This window comes from Brachyhypopomus gauderio, chromosome 21 (assembly GCF_052324685.1).
Source record: "Brachyhypopomus gauderio isolate BG-103 chromosome 21, BGAUD_0.2, whole genome shotgun sequence".
In the NCBI taxonomy this organism is placed as follows: Eukaryota; Metazoa; Chordata; class Actinopteri; order Gymnotiformes; family Hypopomidae; genus Brachyhypopomus; species Brachyhypopomus gauderio.
Genome location: NC_135231.1, coordinates 7,238,923 through 7,262,349, shown reverse-complemented (window position 1 = coordinate 7,262,349; position 23,427 = coordinate 7,238,923). Strand labels below are relative to the sequence as shown.

The following is a 23,427-nucleotide window of genomic DNA, read 5'->3' as shown; positions in this document are numbered from 1 at the left end:
TTGTCTTCAGTGTGAAATCCTGTACGTGCCATGCAGGGCTCTATATATCTTGTCATTAATCATTAATTAATTGTAATCACGACTTTATTAATAAGTATTTTAAAAACTCCGTACTTTTTAAATGACATATGAACATTGCCATCAACTCTTATAGTACTAAAGTAGCGATATCTCAGTTTTTTTACTTCAGTTTACTTCAACACTCTTCATGTATTTTCCTCCTTTGAAGACAACTTATGTAAAATAGCCTAATACAATATCACTCAATTTACAAGATAATTTTGAAGGTAATTATTTAAGTGGTGTTTCTCATAGCAACATAAACAGTAAAGATTTAGCAGGCATCATGGCACAGGCTGTTATGTTTGTGTGAAGCATGTGTAAAGGTAGTGTAAAGTTTGTGCAGCTGTTAAATTTGACTCAGGGGCAGCTGAGTACCTTTGTTGATTTGGAAAACTGACAGGTCTGAATCTGCCATGTTGAGTTTTTTTAGAGCAATACGTAGCTTTGTTTGTGTGTGTGTGTGTGTGTGTGTGTGTTTGCTTGTTGTCTTCTACAGCAGAAACGTCTGACCTGTCAGGAGCTTGTCTCTCACTGCTGTCTTGTACATGTAGAGGCAGTATGCTACTTCCCCTTCTGGGGTTTCTGTGATGAGCAGCAGATTCACATTAACAATCAGTATGCAGAGAAGCACAGGGATTGGTCCTGGATCATGTGTATCAGACCACGAGTGCCCAAGATTCATTAGCAAAGCATTGATGCTTGTATGATAGTTCATCTTGTATGTGGGTTCGTCATGTAGGATAGTTCATTGTGTAGGATAGTTCATCGTGTTTGATGGTTCATCTTGTAGGATAGTTCAACTCGTAGGATAGTTCATCGTGTTTGATAGTTCATCTCGTAGGATAGTTCGTCATGTATGATGGTTCGTCTTGTATGATGGTTCATCTTGTATGAGGGTTCATCGTGTAGGATAGTTCATCGTGTATGATGGTTCATCTCGTAGGATAGTTCTTCAGCTCTCTGCAGAGGATTTTAGTTTGGATGTTTTTTGTCTTTCACCAACAGAGATGAAGCTCACTTGTGGTGTAGAGCACTCAGTGTATCACAACACGCAGTGCTACACTCTAAGAAGTAAAAGCTGTGCCAGAACGTCTGTGCGTGGTAGATCGTACGAGAAGGTCTGTGTGTGGTAGGCAGTGCCAGAAGGCCTGCGTGGGGTAGATCATGCCAGAAGGTCTGTATATGGTAGATCATACCTGAAGGTCTGTGTGTGGTAGAGCATACCAGAAGAAAGATCTGTGTGGGGTAGACTGTACCAGAAGGTCTGTGTGTGGTACAGCATACCAGAAGGTCTATGTGTGGTAGATCATACTAGAAGGTCTGTCTGTTGTAGATTGTACCAGAAGGTCTGTGTGTAGTACACCAAAGCTGAAAGTGTACCTCCCAACACAAGCAGTTTTTGACCACTTTCTCAATTAAAGAGGATCACTCTAGATAACCTATATTAACTGCATATTTGAAAAAGGGGTTTCACATTGATAAGGTAATGTAGACAAAGTCAGTCAAATGGAAGAATGTTGAAGGGGCTGGACATCCATTTTGTGCTTCCGTTGCTTGTGTGTGTGTGTGTGTGTGTGTGTGTGTGTGTGTGTGTGTGTGTGTGTGTGTGTGTGTGTGTGTGTGTGTGTGTGTGTGTGCGCGCGCGCGTGTGTGTGTGTTGCTAGTACCATGCTAAGTTAATAATATGACTATAGAGAGCTGGAGTACTGAATTATTTTTAGTTTCTGTATTTGAACACACATAGGTAACTAGTTTTGTTGTCATTGGCATATGTGGTTCTTGTAGAAACCGACAGGGGGAGCCAAGACTCCATCTCACCTCACTGCATGAGAGTTCAGTGAGGTCTTCATTAAGAGAAGATCAGATGAAGAGGTTTCCACTCACTCACTCACTCACTCACTCACTCACTCACTCACTCACTCACTCACATACTCATTCACTGACTGACTCACTCACTCACTCACTCATTCTGTCTCTGTCTCTGTCTGCCTCTTTCTCTCCATCTGTCTGTCTCTCGCTGTCTTCTCTCTTTCTCTATCTCCCTCTCTCTCTCACACACATTCTCTGTCTCTCTCTCTGTTTCTCTCTCTCTCCCTCTGTCTCTTTCTCTCTGTCTCTCTCTTTTCAGCTGTTGTTGCCCTTGCTTCCAAAGTGGAGCTCATTATCACAGCTGTGGTTGTTGCGTGCATGTGTGTGTGTGTGTGTGTGTGTGTGCGTGCGTGTGTGTGTAAGTGTGTGTGTGTGTGTGTGTGTGTGTGTGTAAGTGTGTGCGTGCGTGTGTGTGTAATGTGTGTGTGTGTGTGTGTGTGTGTGTGTGTGTGTGTGTGTGTGTGTGTGTGTGTGTGTGTGTGTGCGTGCGTGTGTGTGTAAGTGTGTGTGTGTGTGTGTGTGTGTGTGTGTGTGTGTGTGTGTGAGAGAGAGAGAGAGAGAGAGTGCTGGGCGTGGTCTGTGTTGCTGTTTGTGCAGCTGCATGGACTCCCAGTCCACTCACTCCATCTGGCACAGAGACCAATGTCATCAGAATGTGCCAAGAGGACACATGGGATGAGACATTGTTAGTGGGAGCCTGGCAGATACGGAGAGGACGCAGGAGGAGGAGGAAGGTGGAGGAGGAAGGTGGAGGGACAGCTCGTTCTGAATGTCCTCAATCACTCCGTCCTCACAAGAGCACAATTATTTTGAAACGGGCCCCTCCAGGAGGCAGACAGCTGCCAGTTGTACGTGTATGGCGGTTTCCTCATCATTAGGTTTGATGTTCATGTTGGTGATAATGAGGAGAAGCAGTGTGCAGCACAGAGCATGAAGTTCACCCTGAAGATACATCTACATCATGCATCATTCTCACAAATACCAAAACTACTGGTTGGCTGACAGGACAAACTAAGTGACTGAGTTGACTCTGTTAATATAATTTACAGCTATTTAATATATGTCTTCATTATGGACATATTTTGACAGCATTAATGCTGTAGCTGTCCTCACTTAGGTATGGCAGCACTGGACATTACACATGCGGTCGTTTTAGATTTGACGATCCATGTAGTTTATTTAAACCAGGTAGTTTGTTTAAACTGGGTAGTTTGTTTAAACCGGGTAGTTTGTTTTAACACTGCACTTAGGCCACTTTGGCTTGTGTGACAGCTCGCGCAGAGCGAGGAACGTCTTCGTCGTAAAGTCCGAGAAAGAGCTTCCCGTGCGGACCTCGAGCACGCAGCTCCCATCAAAGCACTAGCGACGCCGAGCACGTACGGCAGACAGCTGGGGAGGTTTTACAACGTTACCGCTGTCAGGCCGCTTCTGATGTCTCATAGTGAGATACGGTGTTGCCATCAAACACACATACTGTCCTCCCGGGTCTACATAGCTCTTCGCCACCGAGGAGTATATTTAACACAGATGCATTGTGAAGCCACTGTATGATGCAAAAGCATAGCCGCCACATTCTCCGCTTGGTTCATGTTGCCGTGGGCAGCAGTACGGATCCGTCTGCATCGCTGCAGCCCAGCGAGCTCTGCTAACGACGGGCTTGTGAAATCACAGCAAACGTTGTGTGGTGTCAAACACGACACGAGGGGCCTCCACAGAAGCCGGAGTCTGTATATCCGGTATATGCTTCATTCAGGATTTACAGAGCAAACATGGAGAAGTAAACACCAGTCACTATACATTCATTTCACAGCACAGGTATTCAGTGAATGATTAAATGTATATTAACTTTGTCGTAAATAGTCGAGTGTGTCCATAGTGGTTCTTTATTAATTACTGACACTCCCCAAAGCACCAGGAGAGAATCTAAATTTAGCGCTGTACCACACAGCCCTTTCACAGGGGTAAGACAGTCAGAGTGACAGATGAGCAGAAAGTCCTCTGGGGCTGAATCACTCTGGGTGAGTCTGAGTCTCTGATTGGATCACAGCGAGCAACCATAGTGTTCTCTGCTTGCACTAGCCTGATGCGTTGAAGAGGGTCATGGTGACTGGGTTTAACACCCCTCCTTCCACTCAGGGGTCTACACACACACACACACACACACACACATACACACACACACATTATCTGTCAAATTCAGCATATTAAACCACGATATTCCAAATCTATATTTATACCGAAATGTCCAGATTTGTAAAAGTAGAGACATACCTCAAGCAGTAGTATTTAAAACTACTTGAGAAGCTCATCTCCAATATAGTCATGTAATAACAGCACCCCCCCCCCCATTCCTCCGTGTCAGCTCAGGGTCAGGACCAGCGGGACGTCCCGTCTATCTGAGTCACTTGTCCTGTCTCCAGGCTTATTCCTCTCTGACCTTTAACTACTCTCAGTGACCGGCTCTCACAGCCGCTGGCTCTAATATAGAGCTTAGCAGTCCAAACTGGAGCTCCCAGCCCCATAAACACCTCTGTGTCTCTGGGAGCCGGTATGGCTGGATCTTTGCACACAGGTTCCCTGCAGGCTAATCGCTGCTATCTTTGACTGCTGCTCTAATGAGGCTGTGGAGGGCAGCTATTTCTCACTCACCACACAGAGGAATTAGAGGCAGGATGTCTCGGGTTAAGGGCTCACCACAGGCTGCCTTTGCTCCGTCTCACTTTCCGTCTCTCTCTCTGTCTCTCTCTCCATTCCTTTTAATATATAACAGTTCTTTTTGTGTTGTCTTTATCTCTTTCATTCTCCTTTTCTCTTTCACTGGTTTCTCTCTTCTACGTTTTTCTTCCTTTCATTTTTACACTCCCCCTCCTCCTGTTTCCAGAATTAAGTCACCATTCCTCCCTTTACCCTCAGGCAAATAGTTGGAAAAGAATATGATGGCACGATATGGTACCAGGGTTTGTGTGTGCGGAGCCACACGGGGGTCTTCTCGGGCCCGCTTCACTCAACGGGTTTTGCAGAGTTCGTGATAGATTCAGCTGAGCCGAGCATTCACATTTAGGCTCATCCAATAGAGATGCAACTAGTATAAACACACAAAAGAAGCTTTTAGATTGATGAGCCATTGCTATGTTTAAAACAGCTAGAGAAACAGGTTCTATCAGCTAGATGGTGAAAGCGAGATGATACCACTGTTAGAAACAGCTCTAGTGTTAACGGAGGTTGGGGGAGCTGGATGAAGTCATAGTCATGGAAGACTCGTCACCGTAAACCTTTGGCCACTTGTAATGCCCCGCCCCCTCTCTCTCGTCTCTAATTGATTCTCATTGGTCAGGTTTACACTGGCCTGTCATTATGGACAAACAGAGAAAGGCTGAGAGACATACAGAGAGAGAGAGAGAGACATGTACTGGTGTTCAGTTTGGTCAAGATATCACACATAGACACAGAGTAAGGGAGACTGGATATTGAGTGTGTACAGGCAGGACATGAAACTCCTGCAGACTGACATTTCTGCGGACGGGACCCCTGGAGACGCAATAGAGGCATCTGACTCTGTAACAAACTCACTCTGGCGAAAATGGTAAAGTGTCTTTTTTTCTGGCTTATGTAGCACTCCGCAACATGTTGAAGTCGTATATGCCATATTGAAGTCTATATGAGTGTGTGCATTTCTTAAAGCGATGAGCTATTTGTCGAATGTCATTATTTTATTTGTCGAATGTCAGAGATGAGGAAGCTCCTGGTATAAGGGCAGAATTTCACTGCGCTGCAACACTGAAAACCAGGACTACAAGCATAGGGGCCACTTGCCTCTAGACAAGACAGGGAACTGATCCAGGCTCCAGCCCAGTGTGGGGGCCCCCAAAGGTGGCAAACACTAAATTACACCAATGGAGATGTGCAAAGGTTGCAATGACAGTATGAGACACAAATTCCCTAAGGGACCCTGGGGCCCCAAAAGACTCTGGAATCACCAATGTCCACAAGCATGAAGAGGACTAGGGCTCAACATTCCCACAATACTCTGTTATGAATGTTGAACACTTGAATGTTTGCGAATACGCAGTCGTAAGACCTGCAGGAGTGCGCCATTTAGAAACGAAACATATGCATAATTATCCAATTGTGTGAAAACGGCTCTAACATGTCTACTGTTCTGCAGCAGAGTAAATAGAGTAATATATAGAGTAAATAGAGTAATAAATAGAGTAAATAGAGTAATATATAGAGTAAATAGAGTAATATATAGAGTAAATTATCTTAAGAATAACATGAATGACCGACAAATGGTCACACAAACAGAAAGGGTGGACAGTGGACGTAACACCCCCCAGGTGGCGTGGCGAATGAGGCTGAACACACGCCCCCTGAGGGAGGCGGGGCAAGAAACCAAAACAGAGAGAACAGGTGCAACAAAGAGGCAAAACAAAAACAAAAGTGCACTGCCACCTAGTGGCAGTGGGGGACACTGTCACAGTCTGGACTGTGGGAGGAAGTGAATGGATGTGGTGTTGTCCCAGTGACCAGTGGAGGCCTGGTGGCCTGCTGAGGAAACATGGCCGGAGCTCCAGATGGAGATGTTTGTCATTTCTGTGAAGATAATCAGGTTGCAACTGTGGGCTGTTCTTACCAAAGAGCTCCAGTTCTTTTTATTGTGAAGAAGCTATAAAGTATGTGTGTGTGTGTGTGTGTGTGTGTGTGTGTGTGTGTGTGTGTGTGTGTGTGTGTGTGTGTGTGTGTGTATGTGTGTGTGTGTGTGTGTGTGTATGTGTGTGTGTATGTGTGTGTGTATGTGTGTGTGTGTGTGTGTGTGTGTGTGTGTGTGTGTGTGTGTGTGTATGTGTGTGTGTGTGTGTGTGTGTGTGTGTGTGTGTGTGTGTGTGTGTGTGTATGTGTGTGTGTGTGTGTGTGTGTGTGTGTGTGTATGTGTGTGTGTGTGTGTGTGTGTGTGTGTGCAGTGCTTCATTTTTGCAATCTGTTTCCTGACATTTAAGCATATCAGAATATATTACAGAAGAATTGCAAAGTACTGGATAAACTCTCTCTCCCTCTTTTAATCTCTCTCTTTCTTTCTCTTTCACACACACACACACACACACACACACACACACACACACACACACACACACACACACACACACACACACACACACACTCTTTCTCACACATGCACAGACAAAAGCTGCAAGACCTCCCACACAGGAGGACTCAGGGGAGCTGTTAAGCTCCTGCACTGTACAGGACTGTATCATCAATCTCTGTGAGTAACAGCAAGTGCATTTCTGGATTCCCATGGTGACAATTTGCTGCTCACTTGCTAGAGGAAACTCTGTTTGTAGAGGCACCACAGCACCATTACATACACACCTACAACACAATTACATCAAGACAACAAACACACACACCGTGCCATCATAACGACCCTACAAACACATACACACTCACATTAGAATAACACTACGTATACTTAAAACAGACATCAACAAAACAACACATTCAGAAGTTGATTAAATACATAGTGTACATAGTATATGAATAATGAGCTTGAATATCACACAGCTCACAGTGATGGGGGAGACAGGTGTACAACTCCACAGACATGTTTCTCATAGCCACAGCCTTGGGTTTCTAAGCAGTGTTTATGGTCAATGGAGTATTGGAAGAGCTCAGTAAAATCAGCTCTCTAAAGGTTTCACATGACAGAGCCCCTTTTACAAGCGAGAGACCCTAAAGTACGCAACAGAAAAGAAATGTTGCGGTCTCAGCCATTGGCTGTCTCCATGCAGACACACCCTCACCCAGCCAATCCCTCAACTCTACACATCCAAGCAAGCGACGGGTCGCGGTCAGTCATGCGGGATGACGGATGGGTGTCACGGCGAGAGGTGACCGAGACGGGACTGTGAGAGTTCCAGCGGGCTGGCTGGGGCAGGTTGAAGCCAACCGCGCTGAGTGTAGGTAACGCGGGGGAGGGGGGGGGGGGGGGGGGGGGGGACAGCTGCAGAACGGTGCCAGCCCTAAATCAGGGTGAGGTGCAGCTCACTCAACACGTCCGTTTTGTTCTGAAGCTGACTGTCCAATCCCGGGCCAATCCACACCTCAAGGCCAATGAGACTTCAGATTGGATGGCATGTCTTGGATGACAGAAAGAGAGACGACATGTTTTCTCTTTTGTTGTGTTAAATGGAAAATCGTATGTGTTAACTAAATTCAAAGTCTCTTGTGGCTGTGTCAAGGCAGCTGGGCTAAAGTTAGACGGTACTAAAAGAGGAGCTTCTGGGGTCAAGGGGTCAGGAAACAGTGGGAACGTGAAACCGCTGACTCCTCCCGGACACTCATTGGCTTTCTACTGCCTCTTGTCAACCTTATCTAGTACAACTGAATCAATCTTTCACACTATAGTAATGGATCAGTTTTTTTATGCCATACTCATGGGTCTCATCTTTCCACCCACCATGTTGGATCCATTATTATTTGATGTCAAAGCTGACCACGGTACAGACTTTCTAATACACATTTCCGCCCTTTCCACCTTCTGAGGTTTTACGAGTTACGATTTCACTCTCGTTCCTCTCTTAGACGTATTCTTAGCTGCCTTTATTCAGTGACTTTGGCTCCATTCACACCATCTTCAGTGAGCCAGCATTCACAAACTCCACAGTTTCTCAGAGAAAGAAACGTCTGTTTACTCCATGTCAATACGTACATCAAGCAGACTTTTATTTTGTTTTTTTCTTCCAACTGCAGCATGGCCATGCAGAGATATCCAGGCATAGATAACCGGGAATCCCTTGATGCTTTGAGTTGGAATTTAGGCCAAGTCAGGAATACTTGTCAGCAATCAGTGGCTCCAGCAGATGTCTTGATGGCTGGTTCGTTAAGGTCTTGCTCTGTGACCTTAACCCAGTCTGGCCTTACATGTGCTCTCTTATGGTCTCAAGTGGTCTTAGATGATCTCACGTGGTCTCAAGTGGTCCACTTTATTGCACAAGTGAAAGCGAAGGCCAGGCATGCTCCCCGAGCATCTGATGGACAACTGTGCTGCATGGACCTTTTTTTTTTTTGAAGTTCAGTCTTGAGCTGCACAATGCTATTCAGTGTATTTTGAGGCTGATATAATTGCCTCGGGGTGACATCCTGTAGCCTGTGGTTAGGCACAGATGCAGCAGTTGGATCCTGTACTAGTCTTCCAGCACTAGCTCATCAATGAAATAAACCCTGCAGCTTTTTCCATGGACCAGTATGAATACGGCATACGCCATAGAGCCACTTCCATCCTTAAAGGAGTTTAAATTGACTCTCCTATTAGCACTCTGCTATTACTCAGCACATTCTAAAAACCTCATTTCTATTGACAGCTTGTGAACATGGTGTGTCAAACCAAGACTATTCATTCGCAGTTCATTTTAAAGCCGAAACTAACGCGTCTGACTCGAGTTGTTGCTCGTGCACTGAGATTTACAGGTTAGCAGAGACAAAAATGTTATCTGAGTGAAAGCTGCCACCCTCGTGAGCTCCTTCCTGTCCAGCTGCTGCTGAAATGAAAACAGATCTTATTTCTCTTATCCAATAGAGCAGGAGCGGGTCAACAGAACCAGGAGGACGTAGTAGTGTTCACCTGTTTCCCATTCTGCCTTTCATCAGTTGTCCAACATGGTGTTGTGGTGGCCGGTGTGTGTTTGTGCAGAACCCAGACTCCCTGGACTCCTCCGTCCAGTGTTGGTTCTCCGTGCTCTTCCTCTTCGTTCGAGGCCACAACGCCCGCTGTCCTCAGCCAGCTCTTCCAGGTCATTGAGGGTCGTTACCATGGAGACTCCCTGTAGTGTTTGACAGATTTCCTGATCCCAGCTTGTGTGAGTGTAAAAAAACAAGAATGAAAAAAGTTTAAAAACAGAATTTACATAAAAAACAACGAAATAAAAACTACTAAAGGGAAGTAAATTATTTTCCTCTGAAATAAAATGTTTATCAGGTCATCTGACATAAAAACAAAGATGTTTTACATGTTTCAAGGTCTTATGAATGTATTCACATACGCATTCAGGTTTTATTTCTGGCTGAGCTCTTCTACAGAATACAATCAGGAACTTTCACACCATTAGTGTCATTAGCTGTCATGTTGAAGCTTACACTGCCATATATTAGGGGCTATATTGACATGCCAGCTAACGCTATCAGCTTCACTTTGTGTGATGGATGTGCAGTGTTAGTGTTAGAAAATTATAGACCATTTTCAAAGCATCTTTTAAAGTGCTGTTATCCTGGGTAGAAAGTTGGGTAGTGAAGTCCAGAGATACTGCAGTTAACTAACCTCCATACCTATCCTGCAGTGAACTAACCTCCATACATATCCTGCAGTGAACTAACCTCCATACCTATCCTGCAGTTAACTAACCTCCATACATATCCTGCAGTGAACTAACCTCCATACATATCCTGCAGTGAACTAACCTCCATACATATCCTGCAGTGAACTAACCTCCATACCTATCCTGCAGTTAACTAACCTCCATACATATCCTGCAGTGAACTAACCTTCATACTTATCCTGCAGTGAACTAACCTCCATACATATCCTGCAGTGAACTAACCTCCATACCTATCCTGCAGTTAAGAAACCACCATACCTATCCTGCCTGCAGTTAACTAACCTCCATACCTATCCTGCAGTGAACTAACCTCCATACCTATCCTGCAGTTAAGAAACCACCATACCTATCCTGCCTGCAGTTAACTAACCACCATACCTATCCTGCCTGCAGTTAACTAATCTCCATACATATCCTGCAGTTAACTAACCACCATACCTATCCTGCAGTTAACTAACCACCATACCTATACTGCCTGCAGTTAACTAATCTCCATACATATCCTGCAGTTAACTAACCACCATACCTATCCTGCCTGCAGTTAACTAATCTCCATACATATCCTGCAGTTAAATAACCTCCTGCTTGTATTTGGAGTATTGATCCACTAGAGGGCGCAGCTCAACTCCATATATTTGATACAGCTGTGTTGGCAATATATACCCTCTGTGAAGCCAAAAATATATGAATAAATGGCTGAGAAATATATAAGTAGAAAATAAAATAGAAATAAAATTTAAAATAAACAAATAAATATATTTATGGTTTCATGGGCATAATTTTAAATGAACTTTTACATATGACAGTGATGTTATGTTAAGGCTGTAATGTGGCATATTACAAGTGTCCTATGTTTTTTGTACAGGCGTCATATTCTGATGTTGTGTTTCGCTGGCCGCTGTGTCTCCACGACCGCCATGTAGTCCACCTCACCCACAACCCTCTGCTGCTCTCCCCCGACTACTTCTACCTGCCAACTGGACACCAGGCTGCTCGCTTTGTGGTCCGGCGCCTACTGTGAGAGGAGTGAGCTGGAGGAGAGTCCCATAGCGGAGACAGACCCAGGACTGGCTGAAAGAGCTGAGCTCAGACTGGCATGGTGACGCGCTCAGTCGCTGCCTGCTGGCCCCAGAGCAGGGTGTAGTCAAGGTGCCTTGGGATCAGGTAGCCAGCCCTGAGTTTGTGGACAAGTCGCGGCGCATGGCTTGTCCTGGCCCTGCAGGTCAGCGAGAGTCTTCGAGTGGACGTTGCTTGCGGGACTCGCCTGTGCCACACGTGTATTCGGTGGAGACCAGGATCTGTCCTGCTAAGGATGGTATCGCTGTGTCTTTGTGCTTAGTGGACAACTCCAGCCAGAGCACGATGGATCCAGAAGGTCCAAGGATGCCAGTAGGATGGGTGTCTCCTAACACCTGGGACAGCCGCAGTCAGAGCTGTTTTCAGGGGCAGTATCTAGACCATGTGGACATTACTAAAGAACAGGAAGTGCTGGCAGGCTCTAGGACTCAACCTATAACTCCAGTGCTAAAGCCCCATGGGGCCACGGCTGGCTCCTCCCACCACGGCCACCGCACATGTGGACGTACCGTGCGTTTTGCAGAGCAGCCTTGTACACCTTGTATGAGGAGGAAACACAGTCAAGGCAGTGAAGGCCAGCAGTGTAGATACAAGGACTTGTACAGGGAGGCACAGTACAGCCCTGTCACTGTGGAGAAAAGTCCTCAGGAACCAGCCGCCTCTGGGAAGAGCATGATGGCCAACTCTGATACGCTCCACAGGCCTGGTCTGGAACGTTCTGGACAGAGTCTTCATGCCCAAACTGTAGCTACCAATTGTACTGAAGATAACCAGAATGTCACGGAACGTTGTCCGACTATCTCTCAGGACTCGATGGACTCGAGTGAGAGAGCCAATAACCGTCTTGGGCCACATGTGGTTGGAACGTCAGAGAAATGTCATGTTGTCATCCAAGGACAACCCAGTGAAGGAAGCAGGGACAGTTATCTGGAAATGCTCCCGAGGCTGCATGTGGTTCCTGGGAAAAAGACGACTACATTTGGCCTTGTTTCTCCAAAGTTGAACAGGCGAAGAACCAAACCAAAGCATGGTGAGAACGTTACTGTGTTCCCGCATTATTTTTCACACGTTATTTTGGTACACCGTGGGGAGAATGACATTGTCTATGACTGTGTATGGTATGTTTCTCAGAAGACGACCCTCAGGATCCTAAAACATTTTCTCCTTTTGCTAATGGATCTTGGAGTGATGGGCCAAAACCTTTAAAGACACACAGTGCTGATATGGAAAAGGTCGCACCAACAAGACCACCATCAGCTGGATCAAAACCAGAGACCAGTCTCCTGCAGTTAGGAGTCGCCTGCCTTACAGGTATGAAGAAGTAAGCAATCAAAACCCAATGAGTGCAGTTAGTTACCCTTTCTGTTTCCTTACTATCCAATGTGTAAAAACGTATTATGATGATTTTTTTTTGTATCGTGAATTCATTGCAAACTGATTAGATAAACCTGAGTGAAACCGAACTAAAATCATCACTTGAAACGATGCATGAAATATTTTCACACTCCCACATAAATCTTATTTAAATGAAGGCCATTATTTTAGATTCATTCAAGTAGGTGAGCTTATCTCTGACTTTATTACAACGTTTAAAGGGGACATTTTTTAAGAGGCAGTCATTAGAAGCATCTGAAACTATTAGTCCAGTTAGATGCCGGTACTCTTCTCTGATATCCACGTGCTCCTCCTCAGGTGGCAGAGATCGCTCAGGCAGGTCTGTAGTGGAGGTCTACGGAGATCACACACACTGGGGGTCACCTCTGGTCTCCAGCCTGGAGCTCTCCTCATTACTGCTCTATTTTGACACCATCACCAGGTATTAAATGTTTCTCACAGGCCTCAGCTGACTAGCTCAACATGAGCAATTCTTAACTGACATAAGAGTCTAAACAGGACTACATTTGATTTATTATTGTCAATTTATAACTGACAAGCACCCTGTGTTTGGTCTTCTTGTTTGCTGGTCTTTGCATGTAGCCCATGTTCCCCAGTCTCTGTGTTTCTCAGTATCTTGTCCTTGTTTCTCAGAGTCCTGTCTGTCCTGTTTAGTTCATATTCTCTATTCTAGTTCTGTATTGTGTATTGTTGTTCTTGTTCTAGTTTTGTCATGTCTCTGCATGTTGGTTACTTGTCTGTGTTAAACTGCCCGTATGATGTGACTCGGACTGTAATAATAATTCCTCTTTTGGACACACAATGAATCTGCTTCTGCTCAGCCAATTCGTCCTCCTCGTTATCGCTCCACGCCTTTGTCGGCACTGTTGTTTGAATTCATTTTGAATTTTTGAATTAGTATGAAATCACATGTCAAGCATATAGGCTTCTCCTGGTAATCTTACATGATAATTTCATGGTACTTTTTTGCTTTGTTTGTTTCACTTATTATTCTTTATCTATACTGTGTTGTGATCGCAGTGCTATTATTAACCATGGCTGTTTTCACTGAGTTTCATTCCTAAGATGGAATCTCCATTTGCTCTTTTCAAGAATTCAGTAAAGCAAGATCATGCAATATTTGTTTCTACACAGGAAGGACAGATATGTCGGTCTCACAGTTGTATATGATGCCCGTAACGTCCCCCCACACCCGAAGTTCACTGAAGCCCTGCAGATAGTGCAGGTGGGTGCTTACCTTTTTGAGCACGATAAAGAATCATTATGCCATGATCAACACTAAAGCCGGGCTGGTGGGTCACTGGTTCCCAACACCATCGTTGGTTGTAGTCCAGTTCCCAACACAGTCAGTTTTTGAGCCAGGCATGGCTAGGAGACGTGATGTAATTCAACCCAGGCAGATATCTATGAGGCCCAGTCACATTGTCTGCAATGATCTGTGTTGATTACAGGAGCAGGACTCACAAGCTGTCCACTGTGTGCTGCTTCTTCAGTGTAAAGAAAAGGCTTACAGTCATGAGAAAGACTCAGCATGGATGGTTTGTGCCACATATATTTACATTATTACAGTATTATTGTCTACCATGCAAAGTATTATTATTAATATTAAGATCACACAGTGCTATCAGATCAAATGTTGGTTTAAATTATGAACGCTTATATTTCTGGTGATAAAGAGAAGTGGTGGGAATGAGAAATGGAGTAAGCATGTGGACATCTGTCCGATCTTCTGTCAGTGGTCTGTCAATCTTAATCTATTTATCTATTAGTATTATTATGTTCTTGTATCATGTTGAATTCTTTGTTCCTTTATTTTCATTCCAGTGTTTGTGCCAACCTCATACGTTTCATTTTATAACTGTGTTATAAAAATAAAAAGCTTCCACAGTGTGAAGACATTGAGCTGCTCTCTTCGCAGGACACTGTGATATCTGTGAAGGGTCTTCACAAATATGTAGAGTGTAACCAGCTCACCTCTGCACTGGCTGGACCCTTTGCCTACAATCACAGGGCCTGGCTTGATCTTCATCGAGTGAGTTCACAACGTTATTTGAATGTCATTTAATTTTGTAAATGTTTGTGTTGACATTATCCAAGCCATTATGCAGAACTTTTAAATAGCATTTCCTGGGAAGTCACATTGGTTTCTAAGACCACAGGCACTGTTTCAGTATCTTAATATCTATAAATTGATTGCTGTAGCACACAGATCTGATGGAGCAGATCACACAAATTCAAACGAGAGACAGAAAGAGATGAATACTGTTTGGTTCACAGGAGCTGTACCCATTTGTGTTGGACCTGAAAGTTGCAACAAATTTGCTTCTCGAAGCCATAAGAAAACTGGAGGGGGTCCACAAAATAGACACTGTTCAGGTACAGCGTGAAACACCATCACAACCTGTTACTGCTAACGTACGTTTAACTTCAGCATGGCGATATGTCAAGATCTTTTCTACGAGAACCTCATCAATGTTTTACCAACACATTCAGACCATGCTAGCATGCTTTGCATATGGCTAGCTGCATATCTTCTAATAACCAGCTATATTCATTATGCACTTCTGTGTGGTACGAGTCAGCTTTTATGAGACATGTTCCCGTGGATTCTCCTCATTTCTTTACCTCGTTCAGGATGTGGAGCAATGCATTAGCGATCAGAGAGCTCTGATGAAGGATGTGTTGGAAGACTCCCGATTGGTTGCCTTACAAAGGGAGGGTGGAGCCATGCTGGCCAGGTTGCGGTGGGAGTGTGACATAAGAACATCACACTGCAGAGAGATGTGGTAAGGCGGTAGTGTCCACCTTAACACTTAAATGTTACACCTGACGCTGGCCTATTATGACACGTGCACTCGAGCACACTGATCATGCTCCAGCATTACACACCTGATAAACACACTGATGTTGTCCTGGCGGTGAATTCAAATGAGGCTCTTATAAAATGTTCACAGAAAATCTGAACTCCAAATGTGTCCCCAATCATAACAATCTTTTTGTATGTGTAACGTGGTGGGTGTTACGCAATCGCTGGGCGGACACATGCTGAGGGTTGCTGATCTTTACCCAATGAGGCTTTACGTAGAATCGAAGACTAACTGAACAACGCGGCATGATTAGTGAAATAACCAGAGACCAGACCTAAAATAGAAAATGCAAGGGAGGGCCTTGATTGACAGGGAGAGCGGGGCAGTATGCTATGTTCGGGGAAAAAAAATAAAAAAAGATCAATTAAAGGGTTAATTGCAGTACTATCGTAATGAAGGTTTTCGCGCTTTACAGTGCAAAACTTACAGTAAATCTTTTCTACAGTGTTAACAAATTGAAAGTCTTCAGCGGAAAGTCTCTCTTCTAGTGAGGTCATGGATACCGTGGAGACCCTGTATAACCAGGTGGAGGAACAGGTCCATGTGTTGGCAAGGAGATCCAACGTGTCACTGCAACACCTTAACTTGCTGCTACAGCTCAGGGAGATGGAATCAAGGTTCACTGAGGTACATGCCACATCGTAGCCTTTTGTGGTAACCAGCTGCTTTGTTAGGACTAGAGTAGACGGGGTAGACCTTGATCTTGCGGGGTAGACCTTGATCTTGCGGGGTAGACCTTGATCTTGCGGGGTAGACCTTGATCTTGCGGGGTAGACCTTGATCTTGCGGGGTAGACCTTGATCTTGCGGGGTAGACCTTGATCTTGCGGGGTAGACCTTGATCTTGCGGGGTAGACCTTTTGGAGTACAGTTTGAGTAGAGTAGTTGAGGACCAGTATTGCTGAAGTACTGGTGTCTCTCTAGATAAAGGAATGGTTTGGTGTGGAAGGACACAGGCAGCTGCTGGAGGCAGAATCTGTGAAGATTTCCAGCGTGAGGATTCAAGAGACACTACAGAGCTTCTCTACTTTTCTCTCTGAAGCTAATGTAAGTATTGGCATCATCTCGTAAATAACTTGGCAAAAATATGGCATTTTGTGTACAATTTTATACCAAATTATGTGACATCATTATACTTTCAGGTTACTTACCATTGCAACGGTTTACAAAGCTATGGTCCCGCAGCATTGATGCATGTTTGCTTCGCTGTCCTGCAGGAACAGAAGCTCAAGGCCATGACATTACTGACTGAAGCTGAGCGAATTCAGGTTCCAAACTTTCCTGAGACAGAAGGGTTTCAAACAATGGTATCCACCTTCAAATCCAGCCTTTCAGACTTCCTGTCTCAAGCAGAGCAGTGTTGTGACGACCTTCGTGGCATGGTAAATGTGTGCCACTTCTGTGAAAGGGTAGGTTCCTCTTCTTCTTCTTCTTCTTGCCTTTGGATTTCCGTCATAAAGCGGTCACCTTTATGCCACACATTCTTATGATGTAGCATTTAAAAATCTGTGGTTAAATGTGTGCTTGGTGAATTCACTTTTGACACTCACAGGCAACTGAAGTGGCTGAGGTCTGCTCACAGCTGTTGGACGAAGATCACTTATACGGCATGGCTCATGAGGAGAAATGGGCCACACTGCAGCAATGTCATCAGAAGCTTAGTGAGTTCTCCCCTGAACGATTCCAGGACACAAAGACCCTGGCCAGCTCTCTCCAGATCTCCAGGGGTATCCAGGTGTGGAATATGGCTTGGCTGAGGTGTCAGGAAGTCAGCCGACAGCTAGAAGAAAGCCTGCAGCATCTGGAGCAAGCCCAGCGTGACTCGGTGCCTTTAACCTATGAGTGGCACGGTGATGGTGGTGAAGAGAGCACGGTTGAAGCAGCTACCAATGGACCACATGCATGTCCGCAGTCCGACACGCGGCATCCGCCTGAACACTACAGGGTCAACCACAGCCGAGACCGAGACAGCGTTCACGGTACGGTGACCTGCTTCAACTTCAGGCAATCCCGAAAAGGTCGGAAAGGGTCCAGAACCGTTGCTGCTGTGGACTCGGGTCTCCCCGAGCACGGCAAAAACACACCCAAGAAAACATCTGATTGCAGGCAGAAAGTCATTGAAGGTTCTGGCACAGCTGGTTGTCAGTGGTTTCCCTGGAAGAACACTTCAAACAGATACAGAGCAGAGAACTCAGCCTCCAGCTCCTTTAAGATCATACCTTCCAATTACACCGGACCTAACAGGCCAGCACCCAGCAGCTACTATGATGTCCAGGTGGTAGAAGCTGCCTACTCTGACACACAGATCACACTACCCTGCTCTGGAACACAGGACTCAGTACTGATTTGTTCTAAGACCCAAACCACAATACCCACCTGCTCTAGAACCAACACCCCAGTTCCCACCTGTTCTGAGACCCAGGAGCCCTGCCAGATCCAGGCCCGTGAAAGGCCTCTGCAGGCTGCTCACAATTATCGTAGCTCAGAACCTGGCAGGATTCACTCAGAAGAAGCACGCTGTCAGGTGGAGCTCTTGGGAAGTACATCCCACTCCAAGGAAACTGTCAGCAGAGGAAGTGATGGGAGAAAGACCCTAAATGTCTCTGGCACTACCAACACCATGTGAGATATGACACTCTACCACTGTTAAACCACTTCTAACACTTATTGATTTGAGTAACTACATCATTACCACCCTTCATGTTTGAGATGATTACTTAAATTGCTGTTTTAGGATGTGAGTAAATCTCTCTGTCTGTTTAAAAGATGGCACTCATGTTAAACAGGTAAAAATTAAATAGATAAAACATCAAAAGATTCTCAGGGATGTATTACTCAGGACTACAAACATTATCCCTTATACTAAACAATATAATTCATTACATGTAGCGTATAGTAGTTGTATAGTAGTTAGATAATAGTTCGATCTCATAAAGACTACTATTAAGAAATAATGTACATTAGCATAACGTAATGTTCCATCTGGGACCAAAGTTTTTTTAAACCTGTAAGAGCGTCTATGCTAAAATCTTTTCTCTCTGGCAGGAAACTGTGGTGCATCTTGGAGGAGCTGTTGGTGACCGAGCTGGAGTATGTGCGCTCTCTGGGTTACGTCCTGACTCACTACCTCCCCCTGCTGGCCAGGCCGGATGTGCCTCAAGACCTGCGAGGTCAGCGTGGAAGGATCTTCGGGAGCCTAGAGAAACTGCATAGCTTCCACTGCCATTACTTCCTACAGGAGCTAGAAGCATGCAGGGTGGAGCCGCTCAGGGTGGGCCGCTGTTTCCTCAGACATGTATGTTTTTTGGCTTTTTACCATTTCAGTAAAAATTTATATGCATTAATGATAATGTGATATCAGAATTAGAGACTCTTTATACTATATATATATTTATATAGTGACACATCATGGCCTTTCTGCAGTAAACACAGCAGGGGCTAAAGACAACTTGTCAGGACACTAAAAGTCATGTTGTAATGATATTTCGATGCTTTGGTACACAGAGGGAGAGTTTTGGACTGTACGCTCTCTACAGCAAGAACAAACCCCAGTCAGATGCTCTTATTCAACATCACAAGTACTTCAAGGTGAGGAGAGTTTGTGTAGAAATGTCTTTAAGAAAGAAATAAGCTGAGGTGTGAATTAGAGGAAATTTCCAGTTTTAATTTAATGATAATGGTCAAGTTTGTTCATCAAGCAACATTCAGCAGTTAAAACTGCCTGAAAATCCACTTTAACAGTCAACTGAGCAAACTGTACTTCAATTCCAGTCAGGACTGAGGTTCTGAAGCATACCTGAGTCAACCAACTTAGAACAGAGCTGAATCAGGTGTCTTAGAACTGGTTGAGCTGGTACTGGTTGAGTACTGGTTGAGCTGGTACTGGTTGAGTACTGGTTGAGCTTTGTCCCCAACCTTCCGACTCGCAGAGCAGCCTTCTCCTTCCTCTTCCTCCTCCTTCCTCCTTCTGCTCTTGTCTGTGCAGCGTAAGCAACTGGAACTGGGAGACAGCATGGACCTGTCCTCCTACCTGCTGAAGCCCGTGCAGAGGATCAGCAAGTACAGCCTGCTGCTGCAGGAGATGCTGGAGGAGTGTGGGCCGGACCACAGCTTGGAGCGCCAGGAGATCCAGGCCGCCGCCGAGGTGGTCCGCTTCCAGCTACGCCACGGCAACGACCTGCTCACCATGGACGCCATACAGGACTGTGAAGTGAGTGGGATACGTGGGGTTGCTGACTTTGTGCACCTAGCGAATCTCTTTTTTGGGGTTTTCTCAAGATGGCAGGATCTCCAGTTTACAGCATGACCTCCTCCTTACTCTCCCTCCAAAACAAGACACGCTGATTGGTGGGTTTGGTGAATAACAACAAGATATGACAGGAACGACTGGAGAGAGTTTGTTAGGCATCATTTGTCAGTGCCAGTGTATATAACCGAAACAGCTGCGTCCCAGAATGAAACAAGCCAAAAAGTTATTTAATTAATTTCTTTTTTTAACATTTCAAGCCCCCACATCCCCAAATCATCACAGAGTTAATATCATCTAGATCGTGTTTTATGGGAAATGCAGCCCAGGTTGTTTTGTTGTGCAGTCAGGATATTTGGTTTCCTCAGTATTGTAGTTACAATGTCCAGCATAAAACTTTTAACACTGAACAAATGTGCAGGGAACCCAGGAGCAACAGCTGGTTGTATTGTGATGTGCCGACATCTTCTTCCTCTGTTCAGTTGAACCTAAAGGAACAAGGCCAGTTAATGCGACAGGATGAATTTCACGTGACGTTCCGCAAGAAACGAACTCTGCGGAGAGTTTTCCTGTTCCAGGAGCTCCTCCTCTTCACCAAGGCGAAGAAAACCCTCCGCGGGGATGATGTATATGTCTACAAACAGTCTTTTAAGGTGTGTTCAACAACAACCCTTTGGGTTTCCTGTTCAACACTAGGTTTTTACACTCAAATGTAAAATGTGACATGCTTCATTAATCTAATAAACATTATATTTTATAGGCTACACTCATTTGTAGGTCTGTCAATCAAAACAAAAACCCTTTTGGTAGTTTTGAGGTTTGAATGCTTTCCTTCTCTCATTTCTCACCGGATTCCTTCACCTAAAATGCTTTGTTATCGGTCCCCTCTGAAATGAAGACATCTGACATAGGGCTGACCCGGAGCTGTGGCGACAGTGGCCTGTGCTTTGAGATCTGGTTCAGGAGAAGGCGGGCGCAACACACCTACGTGCTCCAGGCTGAGAGACGGGACGTGAAGCAGGCCTGGACCTTTGACCTCGAGCACATCCTGTGGAAGCAGGCCCTGAAGAACAGAGGTGAGGAAGATGAAGAGAGAGAGAGAGAGAGAGAGAGAGAGAGAGAGAGAGAGAGAGAGAGAGAGATCCAATGGTTTGGTCGTTAACATCTCAAATGCTTCCCTGGTGCTCTAGGTAGTGCTCTAATTTTCCATGCGAGTTTCCTATTCCTTCGCACACATTTCTAAGCGTTTCTAAAATTTCAGATGTCAATATTTTGAGAGAGAAATTTTGTTTTGCAGAGCTGTGGAGGCAGGAGCGTGTGTTCATGGGGGTGGGCAACAAACCCTTTATGGACCAAACCAGCGAGGCAACTATCCATGATAAAAGTGTCTCCTGCCTTCTACCTGGAAGAGGTGCGTCCCTCGATGAACTCTTTGCAAAGTCTTGTTCACTGTCAATTTATAAATGACTTTAAAATACAAACCACATATACACACATAAGCCACAATATTGAACTCACTGACAGGTGAATAATATGATCTAATAGTAGCGGCACCTACTATGGTGGGATTAGGCAGCAAGTGAACCATCAGTCCATGAAGATGTGATGGAAGGTGCTATGTGGTGCTATGGCTGATCAGAGCTCCTTCACAACGGCAGATACTGTGGATTGATCCCGGTATGCCAACTTCCAAATATCCAAGGAAGGATGAACTGGCGACAGGATTGTGGGCGTCCGAGACATGAAGTCTGATTCCTCAGACGAGCTACTGTAACACAAATTGCTGAGAAAAAAAGAGTTAAGGTGGCAATGACAGAAAAAGTGTAGTCAGAACTTGACCATGGACCAATGGAAGATGCTGGTTTTACATCATCTGCATTGTTGGGTGCATGTGTAGCACTTCCCTGGGGAAGGGACGGACCATAACGCACCAGGATGCATTATGGGAGTAAAGCAAGGCCGAGGCAGAGGACGTGTGATGCCCTGCTGCAAAACCTTGGGGCCTGAAATACATGCGGATGTTATGTTGACATCTACCTAAGCATTGTTCCAGACTGCTTCGTGGAAATGGAGTTCCTGCCATACTGAAAAACTTTATCAGGAATGGCTTGAGAAAAAACACAGAGTTCAAGGTGTTAATTTCCCAGATCACATTCTGATCAGGCATCTGGAAAAAGATCCACAGAGGCTGCACCTCACAACTTGCAAGACTTACAGGAAGTGCCGGATGCCACTGGACACCTTCAGAGGTCTTGTGGAGTCCACGCCCCAGTGGTTCAGCAATATTTTGGGGACACAAGAGAGATCTACACAATGTTAGGCAGGTGGTTTAATGTTATGGCTGATGTGTGTATATGCATTTTTGAGTCAAGGTCTTGCAAAAGTTTGAAATGGTGCTTTACAGGTCATTGCTTCCTGGGGGCGATGGCTACTGGTTTGACGAGAGGAAATTCATTATCTGTAAATATATTTATGATTCATCAATTTGTTTGTTCACAGAATGTGAAGAATTATTAAAAATGCCAAATCTTGTGGTGAGCAGCTTTCAAAGTGAGCGGGCCCCACCACGACCTGAATCGGACGGCTCTGGGAGCTGTGTCTCCATCTCAGGCAGCCACTCCTCTTCCTCCTCTGGACGAGGCTCCTTATCCCCCAGAGGTTTCCATGGAACTCATGTTCATGGCAGCCATGGAATATGTTTACCTCAAGAAACGTTAAGCGGAGATGACTACCAGAAGCAGAGCCGTACTGCTGGTATATTTTTAATGTCTTGATTAACATTATGTTCACAGCATTTAATCCATCAATACCAATTTTCATGTACAATACTGGAAAACACAAGACAAATCTTCAGTCTTACAAGTACAATAACGATTGCCTGAATGAATCTACTTAACCAAATCAGTAGTCTAGTAGTATCATTTTACCAATCCTCATTTACTATTCTTTGAAAATGTACAACACAATATAGTCAGTCTTTCTCCCTAACTCTCTCTGCCTCTTCCTCCATCTTCTCTCCATCTCTCTCACTTCCTGCCTCTCTCTTTATCCCTCTCACTGTCTCACTCTCTCCCTCTAATTTCCTCACTCTGTCTGTCTGTCTGTCTCTTTCTCTCTCTCTCTCTCTCTCTCTCTCTCTCTCTCTCTCTCTCTCTCTCTCTCTCTCTCTCTCTCTCTCTCTCTCTCTCTCTCTCTCTGGATGTATCTGCTGAAGACTGTAAAGGTTCCTTGGGTGAAAGTGCCTGTGTGTGTGGAGGTTCTGCTCCATTCTCTGCTCCAGGAGAATGTCCCGCAGGGCTTGCAGGCAGGTTTGTGATCCTGAGTCCTGCTGTTGATGCTCAGCCCAGTCCAGTCTGTCTGCCCCAGTGTAGACCACCTGTCCTGGCCAGGAACAAACTCACACGGGGGTGTGACCTACAAACGGTCACTCACATTTCTCAATCGGACAGAGAGCAAGTATAATCACTGCTCAATAATGCTAGTGTTTTATCTTCATGATGTAATGATAGTAAATTGAAAATAAAATTATTTGGCACTTA

The 23,427-nt window shown here is 45.0% G+C and overlaps 1 protein-coding gene across 1 annotated transcript; it reads left to right on the top strand.

Annotated features, from left to right (window-relative positions):
* Nucleotides 1–11,175: 11,175 nt before the first annotated feature.
* Nucleotides 11,176–23,427, top strand: quoa (quattro a). The gene is made up of 20 exons (XM_076984001.1): nucleotides 11,176–12,411; nucleotides 12,513–12,692; nucleotides 13,074–13,197; nucleotides 13,911–14,001; nucleotides 14,228–14,314; nucleotides 14,695–14,808; nucleotides 15,054–15,152; nucleotides 15,411–15,562; nucleotides 16,132–16,270; nucleotides 16,567–16,689; nucleotides 16,860–17,051; nucleotides 17,195–18,264; nucleotides 18,688–18,937; nucleotides 19,147–19,230; nucleotides 19,628–19,852; nucleotides 20,371–20,541; nucleotides 20,787–20,964; nucleotides 21,186–21,299; nucleotides 22,388–22,642; nucleotides 23,103–23,427. The coding sequence occupies exons 1-20, from the start codon at nucleotides 11,505–11,507 to the stop codon at nucleotides 23,348–23,350; spliced, it is 4,803 nt and encodes a 1,600-aa protein (XP_076840116.1). The 5' UTR covers nucleotides 11,176–11,504; the 3' UTR covers nucleotides 23,351–23,427.

Excerpts from the sequence above, each read along its gene's own strand:
- quoa (XM_076984001.1), top strand. The coding sequence starts at position 11,505 with ATGGCTTGTCCTGGCCCTGCAGGTCAGCGAGAGTCTTCGAGTGGACGT. Across the intron at positions 19,853-20,370 it reads ACGCCATACAGGACTGTGAA|TTGAACCTAAAGGAACAAGG; the intron begins GTGAGTGGGATA and ends TCCTCTGTTCAG. Across the intron at positions 20,542-20,786 it reads TCTACAAACAGTCTTTTAAG|ACATCTGACATAGGGCTGAC; the intron begins GTGTGTTCAACA and ends TCTGAAATGAAG.